This window comes from Argentina anserina, chromosome 4 (genome assembly GCF_933775445.1).
Source record: "Argentina anserina chromosome 4, drPotAnse1.1, whole genome shotgun sequence".
NCBI classification, from domain to species: domain Eukaryota; kingdom Viridiplantae; phylum Streptophyta; class Magnoliopsida; order Rosales; family Rosaceae; genus Argentina; species Argentina anserina.
In genome coordinates this window covers 3,836,220-3,861,085 of record NC_065875.1, presented here as the reverse complement: position 1 = coordinate 3,861,085, position 24,866 = coordinate 3,836,220, and the positions used below count along the sequence as shown (strand labels likewise).

General features: G+C 35.7%; 2 protein-coding genes across 3 annotated transcripts; one reads left to right on the top strand and one right to left on the bottom strand.

Moving 5' to 3' along the window:
- The first annotated feature begins 815 nt into the window (after positions 1 to 815).
- On the top strand, positions 816 to 2,071 carry LOC126790174 (uncharacterized). The gene is made up of 2 exons (XM_050516328.1): positions 816 to 1,470; positions 1,725 to 2,071. Exons 1-2 carry the CDS (start codon positions 996 to 998, stop codon positions 1,985 to 1,987), a joined length of 738 nt encoding a protein of 245 aa, XP_050372285.1. The 5' UTR covers positions 816 to 995; the 3' UTR covers positions 1,988 to 2,071.
- A 2,065-nt stretch (positions 2,072 to 4,136) lies between these two features.
- LOC126790166 (uncharacterized) lies at positions 4,137 to 13,216 on the bottom strand. Of its 2 annotated transcripts, none has more exons than XM_050516318.1 (18): positions 12,795 to 13,216; positions 12,653 to 12,711; positions 12,452 to 12,533; positions 12,222 to 12,289; positions 11,902 to 11,971; positions 11,676 to 11,757; positions 11,301 to 11,365; positions 9,595 to 10,596; positions 9,382 to 9,444; positions 9,252 to 9,298; positions 8,598 to 8,643; positions 8,439 to 8,518; positions 7,383 to 7,496; positions 7,065 to 7,146; positions 6,473 to 6,598; positions 5,773 to 5,853; positions 4,620 to 4,745; positions 4,137 to 4,419 (listed from the first exon to the last, which is right to left on the bottom strand). In XM_050516318.1, exons 1-18 carry the CDS (start codon positions 13,158 to 13,160, stop codon positions 4,345 to 4,347), a joined length of 2,634 nt encoding a protein of 877 aa, XP_050372275.1. In that variant the 5' UTR covers positions 13,161 to 13,216; the 3' UTR covers positions 4,137 to 4,344. The 2 variants fall into 2 exon arrangements, with proteins under 2 accessions (XP_050372275.1, XP_050372276.1); XM_050516319.1 differs by having other exon boundaries at positions 8,598 to 8,628.
- Between the last annotated feature and the right edge of the window lie 11,650 nt (positions 13,217 to 24,866).

Sequence of the window (24,866 nt, the reverse complement as noted above, 5' to 3'; positions counted from 1 at the left end):
TATAGTTTGACTGTTTGAGAATCAAAAACAAAAAATTGGAAATGATGGTGTTTTTCGATTAAATAATTGGAAATGATGGTAGAATTCTTTTCGTTTGACATGCATGAGCAATCGACCAAAGACAAAAAGCTGATGAGGATAACCCAAAAGGAGAACGAGTAAAATAAATTGTCAAGTGCATTATTTTAGAACAAAAAAAAAAGTTCAAATAATTTAGGACTTGACACATTGAAGGGATAGATGTACAGAAAAAGTTACTGATAAATGTTATAGTTTCAACGTTATTTGGTTGCAATCATTTTCAGGAATGACTAAATGAGCAGTCCCATCTATAATCTACTAATCTGACCCATTGTTAATACGAATATGTCTAATAATTGAGTGCTTTAATTTTGGACTATAAAGTTTCTCAATAATCTGTCTCTAAATCTCAAGTTGTTAACTCAGATATGGTTGAATAAATAATGGAAATTTAAATCATCACGAGATGAACAACTTATCTTAGATAAGAAAGCAAAAAAAGCTTGGGAATCTCGAGCACCACTCAATTCATTTATTTTACCGTTTAGATGGTAAAAATGGCTGTGTTTACCGGGTAATAATCTAATGTCACTGAATTAGACGTAGTGAGTTTATGATGGTGATTGGAACCTCACGACGCTCCTACTTATGAAAATTGCATGTGATATTGTGCCTTGAAATAACATCAATTCTATATGCATACAGGTCATGTGTGTCCAATAATATTTATGCAAAACAAAAATCCTATAGACACTGGTCTTCCTCACGAGCCTCATTCATAGCTTCCACTAATCATTAATTTGGGGAGACAGAGAGAGAGAGAGAGAGAGAGAGAGAGAGAGAGAGAGAGAGCCTATCTACCAGGGCTCTTCTATAAAATGGACCATATGTCATTCAGCTCTTTCATTAAATCAGTGAAGAAGCTAGAATTTATGTCATATAGGCTCTTCATTTCAGAGCATTGAATATCGAAGATGGGTGGAACTGCGAGCAAGAATAAGAAGAGGAGTAGTTCAAGAGAGAGAGACTATGGAAAAGGAAGATTGAGAGGGAAGGTGAGGCAAATCGAAGGGGACATGAGCGAGATGGTGTGTGAGAGGAAGAAAGAGAGTGCAGCATATGAGAGGGACATGTTGGTGTTTAAATTTAAGGAGGCTGAGTGGAAGCAAGAGAAGAAGATGATGAGGGAGGAGGTGAAGATGTTGAGGAATATGGTGGAAGAGAAAGAGGAGAAGATTGGGGTTCTTGAGGGGAGTGAGAAGACTAGTGCTGATCATGAGAATAGTGAAGACTGGGAAGTGGTGTTGGGGAGTAGCTGTGCAGCTACTTTGTTGGTTGAGCAAATGAGGGAGGAAAGAGCAAGGAGAGATGAGACTGTGGAGAAGTGGAAGCAGCTTTATCTCACTATTAAGATGGAGCTTGATGATCTTATTCAGAGAACTCATTGTGGTAATCTCTCTCTCTCTCTCTCTCTCTCTCTCTCTCTCTCTCTCTCAGTGACATGCATTCTCGTAATCCACACCAAATCTTTGCTTCGTATTTTGTTTTGCATCTGAGGCACATCTGTTACTTGAAATATGATTACCAGCCCCAATAATTAAAATCTCGATTTGATCTGATTTTTTTTTTTTTGCAAAAAATGATTATATTTTTAGTATATGGTCATGAATTTCAATATAATTGAGCAATGGAAATTGCTACAGAAAGTGGACTGTATTGGAGGGCAGAAGAAGAAGACATAATAGTGGAAGAGCTAAAGGTCCAACTGAAAGTCAAAGAGGAGATCATTGAAAGCCTGAACTCTAAGATAGCTTCAATGGAGAATGAGCAATACAAGAGAGAGCGAGAGATCGACATATTGAGGCAGAGCTTGAGAATCATGAGCTGCAAGAGGGCAGTAGTGCAGGCCACCAAGAATGTCTCCAAGGATTCACAGCTTGTGAAAAAACACACTAGGAAATTGTGATATATATTTTCAGTAGAATCAAACTACTTTAGTCCTCTGATGTAATGTGTTACATATTATAAATGGTAAATTTCTTATGTGGTACTTGATGTATGGCTGGTTAGGCACTTTGATACCTAATATTTTAAAGATGACGGTTTTGTACCTAAAGTTAGGTTTTATAGAACATCTTTGTACTTTTGCTGACTAATATGAGGGTGAAATAAATATTTAAATATATTTTTATAAAAATACAATAAAAGCGTAAAATTTTTGGGTCATTTATGTATTTAAGTTAATCATTTATGTGTTTTAAGTTAATATTTTTGGGTCATGCAGAAAGCATAAGTTAGTTTTATGTTTATAAAATTCAATCATTTTATAAACAACTACTCCGCGAGGCTATATTTAATTATCTAAAACATTTCCGTGGGTATTTAAATCACAAATTCTAGCTTTCCTAAACAAAAATATAATTTGTCACCTTTAACTAAAGCGTAAAATTAATTCATGTTTATTTTTTCGCGAATGATACAAAAATAATGAATACCAAGGTGATATAAATTAGTCTTGTACCCGTAAAATTTTATTTTTTATTTTTATTTTGATAAATAATAAGTAAATGTCAATGTTACCCTCTTTATTTAATAAATAAGTCAACATATGTACGAAAGTGTCACATATAATTTAACTTCAGATATTAAAGTGTCATTTTTAGAACACTAGATAATAAAATAACTAATTGACCATACTTCATGTATCATAGAAGATATTTACCCTAGAAGGAGCTCAACAAGAACAGTAATCACTAGCAGAAAAAAATGATGAACAATATATGTACCAATCACTTCCTAGACTATATTTGATATAGTAGTCGACCCGACTTAATGCATATATAGACTAGCTCGACTTGATCTCAATTGTTTCCGTATCGATCTCTTTCTACACTTGAAGTAGAGTACATTAATGCACCATAGACAAACCCCCAAAAAAATTACGAGAAGGATTTAGGAAGCAACAGGAGTAACATCTTCATTCTAACGCATGTGACATTTTGATGTATAATAGATGCCGACCAAAAGCAATGAGAGATAAGCTGGGCCACAACCTGGTTGAACTTAAATGTGACACAAAACTGATCAGGCACCTCAGAGAATATTGCTGTGAATTTTTGTCCACAGGCCTACTGACGTCTTATCGTCCTCGAGTTTCTCAGCTATGGCCTAGAGGGATCTCAGTAACTAGCAACTTCTTACTATGCTCCAAATGATGTTATCTATGCCTGCAAGTTTGACGTGTTATATAACTTGTACTTAAAGGGAAGCATTGGAATGGGATCCTCTCCTGAGCACTATTCTCGCATGAACTACCTGACCTTAAGATGATGACACATGTGTTTCTTATATCTAATGGCTACCAACACTTCTATCATTCTGTCTGCTCTATTTTCCTTAGCTGCAGTACTATTTGTCCTCCTCGTTCCCTCTCTTCTGTTTCTTTTCGTTGACGTTCTTTTCTCATCATGAAAACTCAGAACTTAATCAATGTCTTCTCATAATATTTCCCCTTTCAGAATTGGAACTTGCAATCCCACTCCTCATAAACAAAAAGAAAATTACACAAAAAAACTAGCTGCCCAGCTTCAATCCTTCAATTTTTTGGCATGGGTTGGTTATTGAAACTCTTCAGGCCTTTATTACTCATTTTTTGACCGAAACACTGGAGTTTCAGCCCCATTTTCGCACCAAAAAAAAAACCCAAATGATCTCAGAGATGGGGTCTTGAAAGATTGCTTCTTTAAGGATGGTTTTGCTATGCAGAGAAGCCAATCAAAAATACCCAGAAGCTGAAGAATGAGAAACAACAAAAACAGAAGAAGAAGGAGCCCCTCATGTATAAGTTCATAGAAAAAGAGTAAAAGTGAATGAAAATAAGCCGAAAGGCAATATGAGAGGCTCGATGTGCGTTTATACACGTGTCATCATCTTGTGGAGTTCAAGGGATCAGGCGAGAATATGGCTCCGGAGAGAATCCGGACCCATTGGAATGTTCTGTAGAATTTCTGCGACAACGGAGTCATTGCAAATGTGCACTCTTGCTTTGTGAAAGACTATTAGTGATTTCCAAAAAAGAGAAGATACAACGATAGAGTGACAACAATAAAAGGATGATTGATGAATTGGACAAACTATACAACCTATGGAATTTCTTATGAATATGAACTGGTAATATTTAACAAAAACTATTACAAATTAGTCACATATGTACAATTTGTAATAATATATGGCACCTTACTTATCGTGGCGTGTTGCAGGCACAATCCTTTAGAGAATTGCTGATACCATTTATGAGTACTCTGTACATGTATACATGCCACATCAGCTGATTGTTTTGTTGTTTTGTTCATCGGACAAAAACGACTTGGCAACAGGTTGGTAATTTGATCTCACATTCTGGAAAGGTATTCCAAGATGAACAATCAGAATGAAGCTAACAGTTTTTATAACATATAGTTACCTACATCAGATATTACCATTTCCGTTGTACTAATGAAGACATAGTCTCTGCTTGCTACTCAGACTTTAAAATGGAATACCCAATTTGCGCGGTGAGCCAACAAAAAGTATCTACGCATTCAACTAGATATACATACCTCTAGCAAAGTGATGTAGTAAAAATCTTCCATATGCTGCATAAGTGCAGTTCCATCTCTGATTGAACGGAATATATTTATTTCAGTCTGTAAAATCTTCTGTATAAGTTCCTTTTCACCCTTCATCTACAGGAAGAAGCCGGAAAACAATTTGGTTAAGCATACTTGCAAAATTTCAGAAAAACTTAATCTGGATGGGCATGCAAATAGGTATGTCAGATAAGTACAAGACTGCAATTATGACGTCAGTACCAGAGACTCAAATCTTGAATAAGTTACAAGACTGCAACTATGATATCAGTTAGCCAGAAACCAAACCTCACCCTTAATGTTACTATAGAGATTCAAATCTTCATAAAGAAACATGGCCAACAAAAAAATAGACTTCTGCCCTATTGGCTAGATTAAGACAATAACACTAGGAAGCATAGAACTCAACAAGAAACAACCAAAAACATAGAGAGCTGTAGACTTAGGAAGGAACAATGTATTTGAGTTATGGGTTGAGTATTCCCAAAGAAACTCTGTATAATATTAGAAATGATAAAAAAACAAGCTGATTACAAAAACTCTAAACACAGCTATACAAACTAGGTAACTTTAATCCTAATAAAAGCCTAAGTAAATGAAAATCCAGCAAGAATGTAAAAGGACTCAAAACAGAAAAATTGACAATAAACTCCTAATTTAATTTAGCAGTTTTATTTCTTTTTGGATGCTCCTGCATCACTGGTGAGACGTGGTAAAAGTTCATACAGCAGAACAATTTTCTAATTATTCACTAGACGCAATTGGAGGGTCACATCATTAATATAGCAAATGGACTGAGCCCGGTTCATTTTAGTTGCTTGGGACTAAAGATCTTGTCAAACTATCTTTTATGTGCAGTAACTATATAGCTTTAGAGTTTATATTTACCTCACGACCTCACTGCACTCAACGATAGTTACATCCCAAAATGATTATGTTACATCATAATTGGAGAAGGCACAAGAACTGATGTTCACTCAACTAGAAATATGCACCCTCTCCCTCCCAACTAAATGAAACATGCCAACATCCATACTGGAAAGTGAATGCCACCATTCTGAATCGTGTGTCTGACATCCATATGTAAAAAGGCTACCAATTGAAAGATAAATGAAGTACGTACAAATTCACTGACGAGTACATCAGGTGTGGACTCCCCTATCATATCAGCTTGGTAACCATCTCCAGAGAGCTCCATATTTTCCTGGATACATGGTATGACATTTTAGGTCAGCAGTATGTAAAGAGTACTATGTACTAAACTACAAATCATTCACAGGAATAATCAAAATATTCAGCTTGAAACTACAATTTGTTAAAGTCGTATAAATCAATCTCTTTCCGGAAATGCATCTCAACTACCGAGAACTTGGGTAGGAAACCAAATTGTTGACACCTCATTATATAGACTAGTCAGTCAGTTCAAAGGTGTAGGCAAAAATAATCCAGAGAATGGAAGCTGAGGAATAGCAGACATAGTTATCAACGAGGTCACTCGAAAAAAAATTCACAATGGATATTACCGCAGAAAACCTTACCACCTGAGAAAAGGGTGCCTTATGACAAAGAAGTACAATGAAGAGTTAAGAATTCTAAGCAAATAAAAACAATTCAACATCAAATATTGTGTAATTTATTTAGCTATTGGGCTAATACGTATCATATCAATTAGCTCGTTGCTAACAGTGACTCTACATCTGGTGACAACACTATATATGTCTTAAAAATAAACAACTTTTTTTTAGAATCAAGGCATATAAATTGATATGAATGTACAGAAGTAAACCCGGAGAGAAACATATTTGGCCTAGTGAACTACTCACCAAGGCATTCGTTAGGTCCCCTGTTGCTAGATAAACAGGTTGAGCTACATGGCAATAACCCATCAAACGGGGCACTGTTGGTATAATGTCTCTGTGATTTACAACTCTCCAACTATCTTTGACTCTCTGCAAAAGTATTCCCAAAATAAATATGTAGATTAACACTTTTCAAACAGTCTGAATATTACAGTGATCTGACTCCATGGCACCTCTAGTGAATCCAAAATTTTCAACAGAACAGTAATTCACCCATGTCCATAAGGACATGTGTCTCTTTTTTTTTTTGGTCGAACATGTGTCTCTATATTCTACACGCATAATGTGTGTGCATGTAGAGAGAGAGAGAGAGAGAGAGAGAGAGAGAGAGAGAGAGATCCAGTTATTTTATATTTATTTCTGTATTGTAGCACAATCCTGACTTCAATATTATCACATAAATGAAATTAGCTTGTTGTATCAAATGTTTACATAGAAAATGAGCTGTTCCTACCCAAGATAACTGAAGCAGATATAAATGGAGCAGTATTGATTAGTCATTGTTTCAACATTAAATTAAAAGCAAATTGAAGGGCAACAAGTATAGAACTCTTACCTCATTATAGATGTCAGCAAATCTTTTGTTACCAACCCTAGGAGATCCAAAGTTATACATACTTATTGTGATCACTCCACGCCTAGTACAGACAGAAGCAGAATTTTCAGTTTTTCTTATAAAACCCTTTTAAAACCGAAAGTACATTATGTTCTCTGTTAGTGAGACGGGATGATTTTCAAGAATTTCTACTCAATAAAAGTTAATTTCGAACATTCAATGAACTAGATATTAGTCATATTACAAATGTGCATACAATTACACGGAGTCCAGATATGTTCTGATCCCAATAAAAAGAACCAGATTATGAGAGCTTACTTTGCCAATTGACTTGATGCAAGTTCGAGCGCTAGGAGAGTAGCTAATGCCCCACCAAGACTATGACCAGTTACGTAAACATGCCATCTCTGCAGCGGCTCAGCAAGATCATCACTGCCAAAAGGTATATTTGTTATCTACTATTAATCACATTCTATGATGCAGATGCAATATCTGCACCGAAAGGTAACTGAAATGCAATATCCCCATTAACAGAAAAGCATTTCCTTTAAGCCTAAGAAAGACTAGAACTAATACTTTGCTAGCACAGAAACCTTTTACAAGAGACAACACGGGTCGTGCCAAGATAATGCATTTTACACAATGTTATAATCCATGAAAAACAAATGATTACTTGACATAAAAATAATAAATTTGTGGATAAATTCAAATTATACACCCAACAAGATACCTTTCTTTTGAGTTTTTTCACACATCAAAGAAACAAATAAAACTATAGCAATGAGGCTGATTCTTAGTAACCAATATTTGAAAAAGTTCCAAAACACAATTAGACTAGAAGACCTAATCTAATAAAACATAAAAGTTGAATGTTAACTGTTAGGTGCATATACTACTATGATAGTACTGCTAATCAATTAATAGCATAGCTGCATAAGCTATACTTATGGCAATGAGGAGCATCAAATATGTAACAGACAATTAAACTTAATGTCTTAAACGAGATGTGATACTGAATATCAAGTGTTAGTACATGCATTTACTACTATTAGAATTTGATATAATAAGTTGATCAAACGATCGCATAAGCCATTAAGGAACATAATATATAGAAAAAAAAAACATATGCTGTGAAACTCGCAAGGGTTACTGAAATTAGCTTTTAACTTATTATAATAATATCCAGATCTATGGTCCAAATGACTTCAGTGCCTAAGAAAGGATCCAGACTAGATAAATGAACATCAAACTACTTCAGCAAGATTCTTTTAGTATTATCATATCCAATGATAGTCATCACTTATCACATTTGCAATCTTGACAGGGCTACAGGCTAGAAAGAAGATTAAAATCGTAAGCATACACAAAACTTACATATAACCTGTTGCCAATTTAATGAGAGAGATGATCCTTATTCTGACAGAATCGTATGCACTTAAGAAGCCACTATGAACCTGAAAAAAAAATTTAGTCACCGTGAGATTGGCTTCTGTCATATAATCTCACTGTCTCATTTATAAATAAGTTGCTTACTTGAACTTCTTGCTTAAAGTCTCCTCCTATCCTTTCTGGATTCAACCTAAAAGGTTTAAAAGTTAATATCAATATATTAAATGTATAACAATTAATGGATATGACATGTCCCAATATGTGCGAGATTAGCTGAGATGAATTAGTCAATCACTACTAAAAATCTCAGCGCATACAAGATTATTTAAACCCTGAAATGTCTGGCAATCTGGACAAGTGATTAGGCCGTGGGCATAATTAGCCAGACCATAGCAAGATTGCGATCAACATTAAACTGTTAGTAAGACAAGATTGTTTGAAGTTTAACTGCCAAGACTTTATAGAAGAAAGATTTGCAAGCCAGGCCGTTAACTCATTCTTCTCTGTTCAAGTCCATGATTTAACTTAATAATATTTTTTAGGACACAAGTAAACCATTTTCCTCATACATGACCAGTTCAAAGTTTAAATGATCAGACATTCAGGTCGAAAGTTGCATAAGAAAATGGTTTCCTGACTAATGCGGACAAGAAACCAGACCACTCATGGTCCACCTGAGCCATCGGTTTAGAACACTGGGATGTTACAAAATGACTGAAAGAAAAATTACGAAGAATGATCACAAATAACCACAATGACAACAGTATTAAAAAGATTTCATAAGTAAATAGTTATTACCCAGCAGGGGCTAGCATCAGATCAGTTCGCAAGTCCTTCCATCTTGCCTGCAAAAGTCAGAGTAGAGTTTTAAACCAGAAGTTAAGGAACCAATATTTATAAACAGAACAAACACGCAAACGTTACCTACCTGTTCTGTTCCCCTGAAAGCGATCACTAATCTTTTCCGTGCAGAATCACGCCAAATTGCAACCTGCAGCTCCATTTAAAGTCAACTACTGAATAATCCTCACTACTAATTGACCTAAATCTGTGATATAAAGGTTTTCAAGTTTTTTCTTCTTGGAGATGGTTCAAGACTAGGAATGAAGCTTGTTAGTCCTCTGAAAGGAAAACTAATTACCTGTGTGTCTGTTGTCTCATTATCTAGAAAACAAAGTTTCTCAAATTCAGACTTTATAAAACTTGGATGTCCTAAAGAGGTAGCAAGCATTGCCCAAGCCTCCATGGCAGTTTCTGCAGTTGAAAACAGTGCTTTCATCTCCTCTGCTCCCCGTGAGTTCACAAGCTTCTCAGTTCCAGGATCCTCGTCCTTAGCTGCACTCTCTCCTACAGCATTTTCATCCTTCTTTGCTTGAGATACTGTTGCAGTAAGAACCATTAATACTCCTAAAACAGAATCAGTTTGCTTTAATAGATCCCTTGTTGCTTCCTTTATATCTGGAAATGAAGAATGCATAATGTTAATGGGAAGTGAGCCTGTTGTTTTATCATTGGCAGCATCTGACACTTCTGGAGTTGCAAGCCCCGATTCAACGTAAGTTGCTTCTGCTATCTTTTGGGACTGCAATCCAACTCTGTCTAATAAATCAAACCCATCCCACTTTAATTTTTCTGGGATTGGGAATCCAAATTTCTCTACAACATTTTGATTGATCTCATTAGCAAAGTTCTTCCAAAAATTCTTATCTGATTGCAATTCATCATCGAGTTTTTTCACTGGTTGAGGGGCATTTCCATTCTCCATGCCACCTCCATCTCCATTAGCCTCCTCTAAATCGCTCACTTCATTGTAGTCTGCATTATCTAAAGAACCCTCGGCAACACCCTCCACCTGGGAAGGCACGCCTGACACAACAGCAGAAATATCAGATATGCCAGGGCCTTTCCTTTCACTTTGGTCATCACTTGAGATCAGATTCTTCCAAATGTAAGCATTATTATTGAATGACTTTAACTGCCCAAAAGCATATTCCGCAAACTGACGTGCTTGCACAGTGTCAGAGGCAACGAACTTTTTCAGAACAGGCTCAAATCCCTTATTACGGAGAAACTCAGAAACAATGGGGACCTTCATCCACCAATTTTTCCCCTCCTCAATTTCTTCAAAAGTTTCATACTTGACCTGAAAATTCAACACCAGAAATTATAACTCTAGGTGAAAGCGAAAATTTCTACAAAAATGAAGGATAAAAAAAATCACCACAGTAGATATGTAAGACTTGCATGTTTGAAGTTAACAATAAAAATGAAAGCATCAATAGTTACAAACAACAAAATCCATATGAATGAAGATTCCCAGTAAACTAAACATTAATAGATGTACATAAAAATCAGGGCAGCATAAGCAATTAAACAAAAAGAACCATACAGCATTAAAGTTGGGGATAAGAACCCACAAATTGTCACACTTGCAGGAGAGTTTAACTATCTAAATCCTTGGTGAGTTTTTTTTTTTTGCTTTTTTCAATTTTTCATTTGCTCTTTGAGATGTAACAGGTACTAAAGCTTGTAAATTACAGAGTCAAAACAAGGCAAGGAATAAAGGGAATAAGTTCAACATGAAAGCAATTCAATATGAGGAACAATCTGTTTCGTCCCAGAAGGGCATCTAAAATCTTTGAGGGGCATCGATGGTACTTTATCATGTTTTTGACTTGTATTGGGCCATTGGCATATGGCATATTTCGAGAAATCACCAACTACATTAAGTTTTCTATGAGATCTTAAATCTGAAAAGGCTCATGGTTACCAAAGGTAACTATTTCAAGCTTTCTTCTCTAACGCACTATCCAACTTAATGAAAATTATATTTCATCACGAACTCACCTCTAAAAGTAATTTCCCACCACCTCCCATTCCTTCCAATTCCACCAGTACTTCATGCAAATTCCCTACAAAGGCACATATATGTTATTAGCTGAGAAAGAAAATTTAAAGAATCACTCCAAGACTATATCTGCTAACATTACTAATATTGTTTCTACTAATACTGGAGATCCTACAACCTTTTACTACAATAAGGTGTATATTCAAGACTAGCAGCCAGAGCTGATAACAACAAAACCACATAAAGGATTCATTTTAGTAGTATAACAAGCACGATTTATTCAAAATAGAATGTGATAAAAAGTCAACCCACTTCAATGGTCTGACAACATAATGAACTATAACACGTACAGATACAAGTAACTCAATTTTTACCATCACAAAAGCATTCTAGACTGATGCCTGCATTCCCCATGCGCTTATGCGGAGCAACAAGGTTTGCATCCCAAGCAGCAACCTAAAATGTGAAGCCAGATATCAGCAAATAAGGAGCTGTGTAACCACTTAAAATTGCTCCAACAACTATGGTAATTCATCATTTACAAAGTACTGTTGCACTCATATACAAAGTACTCTTCACTGTAACAAAATATCAACATGCCTGAAGATTTTTTGTTGGAGGCTGCTTGATATTAAAATTGAAATCCTCATTCCATGTTGGCTCTTTTGTCCTGCCAGAAAACAGTTATTAGTAAAAGAAAAATTATTTTTGGTTGAAATGAGGAACATGTCCATGAATTATGAATCCATAGAATTTCGGACCAATGATTGTTATGCAGAAAAACATGAAAATAACTAAAAAGTCCCACATTCCCAAGATTCTATGCTACTTTCCAATGTAAATTAGCATCCAAAACCAAGCAATTTCACAATCAGCAAAAAAATGTCTGAAGGTTCATCACCACATCTTAGAAAACTTACCCCCATTTAATCTTGCTCTTGGCAACTTGACCATCTAATTCCATGATCACATATGGATCACTTGTCCCCTACACGCACACCAAATATCAAACCAGATCAGCAAAAAGGTGATGAGTAAGATACTAAAAACCATATGGAATATAGCAAGACATACGATAGCACAACTCATGACAGTAACTAATCATTGTAAAACACTAATGCAGCAGCGGGAATTGAAAACAATAACCAACCCAAGGATCCATGGCTGGAAGATCAACGCCTTTCCTCAACTTAACCGATAGTTGGCCATCATATATCTCACGCACAAACGACCTGCATCCACAGAAAAACCACATTGTAACTAAGCAGTCCAACTCGGGCACGAATTCGCCTCGATCTCATAAAACTTAAAAATCATCTAACTATTTACATAAGGGAATTGATTGCATTACTCTGAAAGGTACACCGTCTTGCAATCAGCTGCATCAACTTCACGCCTCCCAACATTTACCTGAAAAAACATAACTAACATTCAGTTATGTCGGGTAGTTATTCAGTTATGTCTGGGAGTTACTAAGTAACGTGTTTCGATACCGGCGGGGTGGAATAAGCCTCGAAAGCGAAGCCGGCGAGAATGACGGCCAAGTTGATATCAAAAGGAGGCCGTTCACTTGCTTCACCATCATCATCATCAGAAGTAACCTTATCAATCTCCAAGCCAGCTTTGCACAAGCAGCAAAACGAGTCAGTAGTAACAGTTCCATCTCTTCTACTACTACTACTACTACTATTCTTGCCGTCATATTCTCTGGGTGTGTTAAGAAAAGTGGTTTTCTGTTTTCCGACGGTTGGGGAACGCCGTGAGAAGAAGCGGGGTTGGTGGGCGTGGGGTTTGGAGGAAGTGGAGCGGCGGAGATGAAGGTGGTAGTGGTGGTGGAGGGTGTGGAGAGAAGAAGCCATTGGCGAGTTTGGAGTGGCAGTTTGTGTGGAGAGGAAAAACTGAAAAAGGAAAGGAAAGGAAATGAAAGCTCGAGAATTTTGGAGAAGGAAATGAAGGAGTATAGGACTAGGAGTAAGAAGTATTCTCTACCTTTGGATATTTTTTTTTTTTGGTACAAACTGGGTCATTAGCTCAAACATAATAAAGTAAAAGAAAAATTACTCAAAGCTACAAGTCATAAACTCTTTAGTTCTATAAGGACCAACAATGTCATCCAACAGAGCATCAGAAACTAGTGTCAGAAGATCATGTAAGATACATATTCCTCTATCATTAGAGGTACTATGTTTAGCAAAGATATTAGCTACCATATTCATCTCTCTGTGGACATGCTTCACATCAATAAAATCAAAGGCACATATCAGACTTATGCAGTTCATTATCAAGTTCCCAAGAGGATGCCAATCAATATTATCACGTTGAAGAAGATTGATAAGCACTAAATAATCAGATTTAACTTCTAGTCTTAAAATCTTTAAACTACTAGCTAGGTATAGACCATGAAACAAGCCCTTAGCCTCAGCTTGTAAAACTTCCCTAGTCTCAATGTTCACCATAAACCTACCCTGTGAACAGTCAACCTCATCCCTAAGCACACCCCTTACTCCAATATTTCCATTATTCATCATGAAGTCATCAACATTCAGTTTAAAATTTCCAACAGCTGGTTTAATCTAATATAATATCTTCACATGTTTAGGCAAGTTTGTACCAAACCTAGTATTAGGTTTAGCTCATTCATCAGCATAACTAAAAACAACTTCAAAAATATTAAAATGATACTTGAAGAAGCTGTCAAAAATAAATTTACACCTCCATTTTCATATGAACCAACAACAATTGATGAAATTATTACAAATTAGTATTATTCATATAGTACCATTTCTAAAGCAAATTAGCATATATCCAATTTCTCTACCTTGGATATTCTAGAACCACTACTTGCAATTTGAAAGTCTTCTCATTTTTTTGTATCATTTTTCAATTTTCAAATGCTTTTTGAATAAATAATTCATGCCGGAAAAACGCTTATATATCTTTGTCCATCACATATTTACAAATAGGTTGAGATTAAATTTCAATCAGCATCAGGGAATTTGTAGCGACCTTAAATTCAGAACAGTAAAATTTCATATTTTAGAATGCTAACGCTCTACAATAATCTCAATGTAATTGAAATTACAATACAGGTGTTGAATATCGATTTGAGTTCAAACAAACAGGCAGTTACAACTTGAATCTAAACTCACTGTTTACACTTAAGTAAATAAATACAGTTGTAGAATTCCACTCGAGCCTCACCAAGACTAGAAGAACTAAAATCAAAACAACAAATTGCTAACAGTTGCTCGACTCTCCAACTGTAACTACGTACTACCTGCAACACTACCCCCTGCACCATTGGTTGGTACACCAGGATTGCAAACACAAACCCGGTCAGCTTCATAACTGGTATGAGTAAACTCTAATTAAAAATACTCAACAAATAAACAACAACAATTTATCTCTACGTATCATGCGACAATAGCTATAAATCATAACAGCAACCCACAACAATGCAATCAACTCAACCTCACGTTATTACCCATTACCCATGACCATCACAATGATATCATCTGCCACTTAAACACCGCAACAAACACACAAACGCAAACAATACCACCAGCATTCTCATCAGTAATATATAACAAACAATTAAGAAATTCACGAGTTCTGCACTTTGCTCCATTAATGATGTTCACACAAGAAAACTATTCATGAGTTCTACACTTTGCCCTATGAATAGTTGACACTACTACTTCCACTTTGGCTACCATGAAAGCACATCGACAACCAACTCCACACTCTCCCCAAATCACCACACAACACACAACTCACAACCCACAAGCTCACTCACACCAGAAATTCAATGAAGGAAACAGGTAGTGAATCCTGCATGAAAAGATAGTTCAGGAATTTACACATAGAGAAGGAAATCACAAAAGAAAAATTAGTGATTCCCGCATAAAAGCGTAGTTCAGAAATCACTTAAACACACAGATATATAATGTATAATCCCTACATGAATTTTAGTTCAGGAAATTCCACATAAAAAGAAGCACAAAATAAAGTTTAATGACTCATGCATAAAAGCTTAGTTCAGGAAATCAATAAAACACACATATAAGACTACAGAATAGGAACCCACAAACATCAATTACACGTACTGCAACTCGACGTTTAACATAGCCCCTAACCATTAACCACTGAAACCATTTTAATTAAATCTTGTTTTACTTACTCATGAACTGTAGTCGATCAAGTCCATATATTTTAAAAACAAAACATATATGAAGGAACGATTTTATTGGTTAATGATCCTAGGACTATGTTAACTCACTCAATACTACACATCCACAACCATACCAACTCGCCCACACCAAACCAACTCACTCACACTTTTCTTTTGCCAACATGGCTGCCAATAAGGCAAAATAGTTTGGATTCAATGCACACCACTCTACACACCACAACTCAATTAATTAGTACTCAACAATATTTCCGGAAGGTACATTTTATTTCCTTCCGGTCAAATAACACAAACAACCACTAAAACTTACAACAAACACAACTCACAACAATAACACCGAGAGGTACATTCTCTTCCCCCTTAGTCAAACAAACGCAAACAAACACTTTGACTATACAATTATCCTCCACAAACTTCCATTTTACCGAGTGCTACATTTTATTCCCTCTCGGTCCCGTCCGCCACACAATATAATCCAACAAAATGCACAATATCTCAAACGATAAATAAACATAAGATAACCATAAATATCATCAATGATAATATATATATACATATCATTTTACCAATTAGATATATATATATATATCACCAAATTATAATCACAATCTCAACTAAACAACGACAATCATTTAAAATGAAATATGTCTAGTTACCGATAATGGTAACTAGCTTAAACGTGAGGTTTACTCGTCTTGAAGCCGCTTAAATCCTTGCTACTTTTAAGTGAGCTCACTCTCTTGCTTCAACCGACACATAAGTGACAAGAGTCACATAGTAAAAGAAAGTCCAACATAAAATAAAACAACTTAAAGAGACTTTGACAAGCCAAACTCTCTCACTTACACTCACTCATCTCAACAACACAATTAAATCTCAAAAAACCACAAGGTTACTACAACAAACAACTCTTCACTCACTTTATCACAAACTCAAGCTACTAATCAACAACCCTTTACTAGAACCAAGAGTTAGAACTCAAAACTCTAATGAAAATCCCCACCAAAACAGTGGCACAAACTGCCTGCCTCTAGCATCTCACTCCACTCCCTTCACTTCACCAAAAAAAAACCAACAAAATACTAAAATAGTGGCCTAACCACTTCCACCCAATTCACCACTTCAAATCCCTAACCCTTCACTCTTCAAACACTCACCCCCTCCAAACTCCAACTCTCACCAAAACTAAACCAAAAACAGTAGCAAGCTACCAGAGCTGTCGGCCACCTCTAACTCCAACCACCAATTCAATTCTCAAAATTCAACCCTCAAAATCCCAACTTACTACCACAAACCCAAAAGAACAATTTAAAGAATTCTCAACCTATTAAACAAACATTAGTCACCAATTGGAACTTGAATTTCACACCTCCACCACCAAAAACAAACTGAAAACAGTGGCACCACATTCAGTCCCCACACCCTCACAAATCTCCTAACCCTTCCAATTTCGTAATCTCACCAAAACAACTGAAACTTAACTAAAAACTCCCTCTCTCAACACCATGGCACCTAGTGCCGAACACCACCACCTCAAAAACACCCAAAACTAAACCAATTTCCTAACTCACTTCCTAACACTTCAAACTTGCTAAACAAGTGAAGACATGGAGTTCTTACCCCTAAGAACAGTCGGAGGTGATGATGCAGCTGTTTTGCCGCTGTAGCAAATGCAGGGGAAATGAGTTTGAGCTCATGCCGAGCTCCAAACTAGTGCAATCGTGCCCAAGGAAGCAAGGTCCACCAAAAGACCACCAAAGTTGCTGCTGCAACTCCCTATTACTGTAGCAGCTGCTACTCTCCCAATTTTTGGCTCTAAAACTTCCTCCAAGCTTGTGAAATCGTGACCCAAGCTCCAAGGACAGTCGACTGAAGCCAAAACTGCACCCAAAACTTGACGGCGGCGCGAAACCCAAGCGGCTATGGAATTTCAGCAGGAACTTTTGGTCGCTAGTGCGGCTTCTAGGCAGCGGCGGAAGACCTGTCACCAACCCATAACTAATCAGCTCGGCCTTGTGGTGCTGATGGGTCCGGTGGTGACGTGCACGGCGGCCGGACAAGGGAGGAATCGGCGGAAGAATTTCTGAAGAAAAAATGATGAAGAGTGACAGAGTTGAAAATATCGGGAAGGAAGAGAGAGAAACTGATTTGGGGAAAATATGATTTTCTTCCAAATAGTTTCCAATTTCCTCCTTTTATACCCCTTCCACATTCGAAAACTAACTTCTGCTGCTAACAACTTCCCCACACAACATCTAATTAAAGCGTGCCGATGGTCTATGAACTCGTATTGACATAACTCTACGACTTTCGTAAATGAAATTTCCTAAAACGAGAGACGGATTAAAAGTTAACTCTTGAGCCAATCGAATTTATTCGAATAATGACTTATTGGTTTTTTTTTTGGTCTGTAACGACTTATTGGTTCTCGAAACCAATTTCTACTTCAAATAAAAGCTAATTGGATAGTGTAGAATAAAATTATAACCAACACATCATTTCATTAATCTATAAGAAATTACAAGAAATGACAATAGAAATTCAGGTTATTACAAAATTCAAATGGTAGTTTGAATTAGTATGTATGTTATTTGCTAGCTTTTCATCTGTAATGTGCATATGCTTGTGCACAATGTGTTCTGACCTCGTTCACGACTGCAAAATATATCGAGCCACACTAATAATGTAATTGATGTCCGACCTATTATGAATAAGCCATGCTAGTACCTTTCTGCACCAATCAATAACTTTGTTTTTAGTTCAATCGTTCCCATACCATTCACTCATCGTTATCCTAATGATATAACGTTCCCATACTTCACTAATTTTTTCTGGAAGGTGTCAAAGCTTCACCTATATACTTCCACTGTAAAATAGATATGGTTCCAACCCAACTGAAACACCTATTATCCAAAAAAAAACTGAAACACCTATATATAGTAACAACCAGTGCTGTATATACTTAGGGATCCAACCCAAGTTGGTGCATCAAGGTTATCAAGAACTTCAAAGCAAAACTTGATTAATATCGACCTTGAGCATAGTAAAGAGTTTATTCAGACACTGGATTAGTTGAAAAAGACTACTATGCCTCAACACTACAACGACAAAGTTGATGTTTTGATTTCAGAAACTCTTCACCGATTCAAAATGAATATATATTAGCAAGCGAAGAGCAGAGCCCTGTATGCAACTACATAAACATTAAGACCAATCAAAACACACCCAGAAACATAAACGTTAACCAAGAGAGATGGTTTCAATTAGTAAACAGATACTCATATCAACATAAAGCTCATGCCATTGATGTTTTGACTAAACAGTAAACAAGAACAGAACTCCAGAAACTTTTGGCTGACTGATTCAATAGACTCAACACCCAATTGAAAGCTAATCAAAATTCTACCAAGGTTAACACCCATAAGGATCAATCACAACAAAAACACCAAATATTTTCTCAAGATATTATTGATTATTTCCACATTGCAACTCACAACAATGGAAAGTAAAGCTGCTAATTGTCATGATATACGAATGTTTACCCATTGCCAATTTTTGTGACGAAAACATAGCCGCAAGGAATAACAAAGTTTAAGAATCTTTTATCTCATTTAAAGGCCAAGTAAGGCTGCCTCCTATAACGTGCCACTCAATGAACCTAAGCTTTATATCTAGTTCACGCCTGCACAATCATCTTAGTATGATACCCTTTCCAGTAATCAATTTCAACTATATTCTAGAACACATTTCATATCATCAGTTCATCACTCATCTTTCTCTTGTTATTTCAGTTCATAAATTTAAGGCAAAATTGCCAAAATACACCCAAAACTTGGTTTAAATTGTCAATTTGCATCTCAAACTTGTATTTGAGTAATTTTTCTCCTAAACTTGGTAAAAATTACCGATTTGCACCTCATCCGTTAAATCTAACTGTTTTCATCCAATTTTGTGTCAAATGTCATGCACATGAGGGGTAATGTTGTCATTTTCTATTTTTCTTAAAAACAAATACAAATATTCTTTAAAACGAGGATTATTTTTTAATCAAATTATTTATTTACATCTTTTTTCTACATACTTAACTCTACTTCGAATTATATATTCAACATACCCACCCATTCAAATATAGTGTTGTGTATATATATATATACACATTGTTGAAGGAGGAACGAAACGAGAATAATAACAACGTAATGGAACAAAACGTAACCATTTAATTATTGATAATGGAACCTATATATAGGCATTACATAACTACAATCTCGTAGGATTCAAGAGTCCTAATCTATTACAGAGATGCGAATCTATCTCTAATAAGAAACCTAATAAGGCTAAGACACACACAATGGTAGAATAGTAATTATCCTAGAACACACATTTATTTTTAATTTTCAATGTATTTATTTATATTTTTCTAATATCTTTTAACATACTATATCACGTAAAATAATAAATATATAAATCAATAACATGTTTCGAAAAAAAAATTTGTAACAAGTGTCATCTTAAGTAATTTTATTAACTTATTTCATTATTAAATATGAATAAATATATAATGACAATATTGTCCCTTAAATGCATGATATGTGACTTAAAATTGGATGAAAAACATTAAATTTAACGGATAGAGTGCAAATCGGTAATTTTTACCAAGTTTAAAAGGTAAATTGACTCAAATGCAAGTTCAGAATGCAAATTGACAATTATAACCAAATTTGTGGTGCAAATCGGCCTTTTTGCCTAAATTTAAATTACAGGAAAACAGATACCAACACACATTTAGGCACATGTTTGACTCACGCAGATACACAGGAACATTATAGAGGTCACACAAACACACCTATATGTCAGTAGGAACACATCTATATATATATAATAAACCAGAAAAGTAATAAAATCTGAATGATGCAGGAAACTTAGTCAGCTCGTATAAGTACGTGAAGATGTCCCTTCTAATATTCACCTTATGAAAGTTTCTAACCAGCAACCCATCATGAGGACGCACTGTAATGTTTTCCCAATAAAACTTAGTTCCTTGTTCTGTAGCAATCACACATGATGTTGAAATAACGGATATGATTATCCTTTGATATTCTGGTCACATATATAGTACTTCACTGGAAGAACTTAGCCTTGAACAAAGGATATAAAAATGGCCTCATTATGGTAATGACAAACTGTAAAACATGGTAAAAATTAGCGGAACTAAACCTCAAGGAAGAATCATCTTTGGTCAGGAAATCAATTTTAAGCCTACTGACATTGAGCCTAAGTGAATCATCAACCTAAATGCATAAGATACTACAACAAAACAAAATGGCCAATTCCTTCACCCAAACAGGCACATGAGATTTTAGAAGTAGCAAATCCTATTCAAAATTAAGCCAAGCCTTCTTTATCCAATTAATAGGGCAACTATTCACAACCCTAATTTCCCAAATACTCCTACCATTAGGAAGGAAATGGCTAATCCAACAACAAGAAGTTGCACCAGTACAAATATGCATCTGTCACCAAGTTACAGAATTTTGTACTAGTCCAGTTACACATAACAGGAACAAAATGAGCATTTGTAGGGTAACCTATCAAATTCAGCACCAATTACCAAGATAATAGAAAAGAAAATAAAATACCTTCTGTCAAAATCCTCTGTGAAAACCTCCATTAGCAACATTATCTAGCTAATTGACTCAATATTAGGAATATATTGGCATCACTACCATCTCCAATCTGCTCACACCCCACCACCAGATTTAACCCGAAACGATTTTTGTTCATTAACTAAGTATGCAGCAGCCATGAGAACCACTCCACAGGATTTGATACTGGTACCACATTCAGCTAGGGTGTCAACCTCATCAACTGTCTATCGCAATCTAAAGATTCCTTTCTTAATCACATAATAAAAGGATACTAATGCAAATTTTCAAGTCACGATGGACTAGTTTGAACAATGGCAATAAAGCTACTGAGATGATACGTAGCCAAATAAGTCTACATATATATGCAACTACTAGTCTACAACCATGAATACCAGCTGTACAGACAATCAATCTTTTGTATTCCATAATCTAGTGCCACATAAATAAACCTATATTTAACTTCAAATCTGCACAAACATCTAAGTACGCTACATTACCTTAGCAGCAATCAATCCCAACTATAATCTAACTCAAATTTTTTATCATCACACATCTTTCACTTAGTTAGCTCAGTTCGTATCAATTAAATTGTTGCAGAGCACTCAAACAAACACATACAAGGACATGCTTAACAGATGCAGATACACAGAAACATATAAGCATATGTACAACAGACGTACACACACAATAACACCCTTCGCCACATCTATAGTTGATCAGGAAGACGATAAAAAAAAAAAGAGGACACATACAAAAGAAAGAGTGTCAGGAATTACTCAGATACACTTCTGTCAACTACTTGATAGACTACACAAGTACACATACACAAGTACACATGATCCCTTATTGCATCTAAATTTTGGCCAGAAAGAGATTTTAAAAGTTGATATGAAATTCAAACGGTAGAAAATTAATTGTAGATAATGTCCCACTGCTATAAAGATATAAATTAACTGGTAAATCAAAATGAATCTAATGTGATTTCACTGTTCACCTAAAACACTGAAACTTTCAAGACTTCAACAACCCGTAGCAGGACTTGCTCAAAGAACATAAAGGCAGACTATGATAACTGGTTTATTTCTGAGAACCTCAACCCAAAGTTTAAATCCTGTGCAATGCACTTAGGTTTTAATGTAAAAGCGAGTGTCTATCAATACCAAAAAGAAACAGATGGAAGTCTAATATTAAATCCCGAGCAAATGATGAGGCATTTGTTAAACCCTTGAAATAGCATATATCAAAACCCTGAAAGCTAAAGAGGATTAAAAAAAATCAGAAACTTGGTTCCTACTACTTTTGTAGCAATCCAGAAGTTCAATAATAAATCAAGTTCCCAAAATCATATCTGTTATTTTAACATTATGTTGTACCATATGCATCATAACAAAAATGGCCTAGCCCTTCGCCCAAAACAGACACCTGAGAAGTTAGAAGTAGCCGCATCCTATTCAAAATTAGACCAGTCCTTTCTCATCCAATTTCATTGGCCAAATATTAGCAACACTAATTTCCCAAATATTCTAACCATTGTAATAGCAGCACTGATTTCCCAATATATTCTAACATTAAGAATGAAATGGCTAATCCAACAGCAAGAACAAGGTTTAAATATAGATGCCCATGAGAGCCATGTTGAAGATTCCACAAAAACGCTTTCTCACAAATAGATGAGTTTGCCATAAAACTTACACTGACAATAAATCATGCGAATAATGTTATAGTACACGTCCAAATCTATATGGAAATATTAGCCACAGGCATTTCCCAACATTCATGCAAAGCTTTCATGCATTAATACATATAACTCACCTGAGCATTATGATCGAATAAAACGCTATATGTACACACAAAATTTTAGAAACCATAGAAAGGTTTTCAAACTTTTTTATATCTAGTAAGACCTGTTTGGGAATTAAAAAGATGTGATGCCCGAAAATCATTGAACCCACAGAGACAGAAAAATCAACTGAAGTCTGCCAACATAAGATGAACATCAACCATGGTAATATCGCAGAGTTCATAATATCACAGAGTTCATGCTAATAAGAGACCATAACAAAGTATGTCATAGGGGAGAAGATGTCCACTGAATGTGCTAGCTATACGTTCTAGCCCAAAAATCTAAATCAAATTGAAGAGAACCAACTCAAACACTATGCTGCAAAAAGGCCACCAATGGGCACTGAAAGATGACCATTAAACCATTTGGGATGCATAATCAAAGGTAACTTACCAAACTTGTAAAGAGGAAATCAGGACGAGTTCCAGCATATATTGAAGCAACGAGTTGTGACTGTGTTTAGGGCTATAGAAAATGAAATCGTTCGTAAGTAGAAGAATTGGAGTGCACAGAAAAAAAAATCACCCCTAACGAACACCTCCCTCCCAAAATCAATATCCAAGTTCTCACCACAAGCCCTGAAAACAGATGCAAAACTGAGATTATATGGTCTTAACCTCGATTTTAAATGCATTCTCACACCAGCTGGGGTACCAACTCAGGTCTAAAAAACAAATCACATCTCTTTTCTCAGGTCTCAGATACAAATTCATTGAATGTCATGATGCATCCATGTAGGAACAACCTTTTTACGATAAACTGACAAGGCAACAATTTCAGTGTTCAAGTTTGGCAAAAAATCAATATGGCAACATGTTTCCAGAATACTTTAAATCACATAAGCAACCTTTTGGGACAAATTTTAACAAATTCAGTACTCACGTCAGGCAGAAAATCAATGGCAACTTGTTTCTGGAATACTTTAAATAATAAAATCGCATGAGCAACCTTTAAGAAACCAATTTTGAAACTTTCAAATACCGTCATACCAATGGGATCAAATTGCAAAAGTAGTGTAGATGTCCAGTTGGTTTGATCCCATAATTCCCATCACTTAACTCGAGCTTGAAAGTAACCAAGCCTGCTCACTGCTCGGGTTATTTGCAATTTCCAAAAAAAAAAAAACATGATATATAACTTTGAATTGCTTACATAATAGTGCAAATATCTATCAAAAGGGACCATTGATTCATATTAGAAACATTTTAAAGCCTGATGTGGGCAGGATACCAAAACTGTTATGATAACAGTGACAATGGTATACGGGCAACTTTACATAATTAACTCAATCAACAACAAGACTTGTTAACTGTGGAACGTAAAGCATGAATGCATTAAATCATCGAGCAAATTAAATCCATCGAACAAAAGAGATGCACCTATTAACTGCATTCAACTGATACGCACCAATTTACAAACAAACCCAACAAAGCAAACTCGGTTTTAGTTATTAATCATCCCAGGCTCCCAGCAATAAAACCAAGCAAGTTGAGCATCTAATAGACCCAGAAGCCTTAATTCAGAAACAATATAATCCACTGGGCTAAAAAAAAAATCATAGGCAACATAATTTCACTTTCTACAATAATTTACATATCATAGGCAACCATTTAGGAACTAATTTCAACGAATTAAGTATTCAGGTTGAGCGAAAAATTAATATCAACATGTTTCCATGATGCTTTAGATAATTGAATCTCATAGACAACCTTCTAGGAACCAATTTCGAAACTAGTGCTCAAGTTGGGAAAGAAATGACTTGAACATGTTGCAAAATGCTCCAAACATATAGGCAACCTTTCAGCTATGATGCACGAGTACGGGTACGGGACACGGATACGGGTACGGCATGACACGGGATACGTGTTTTTCTAAAATGTAGTTATTT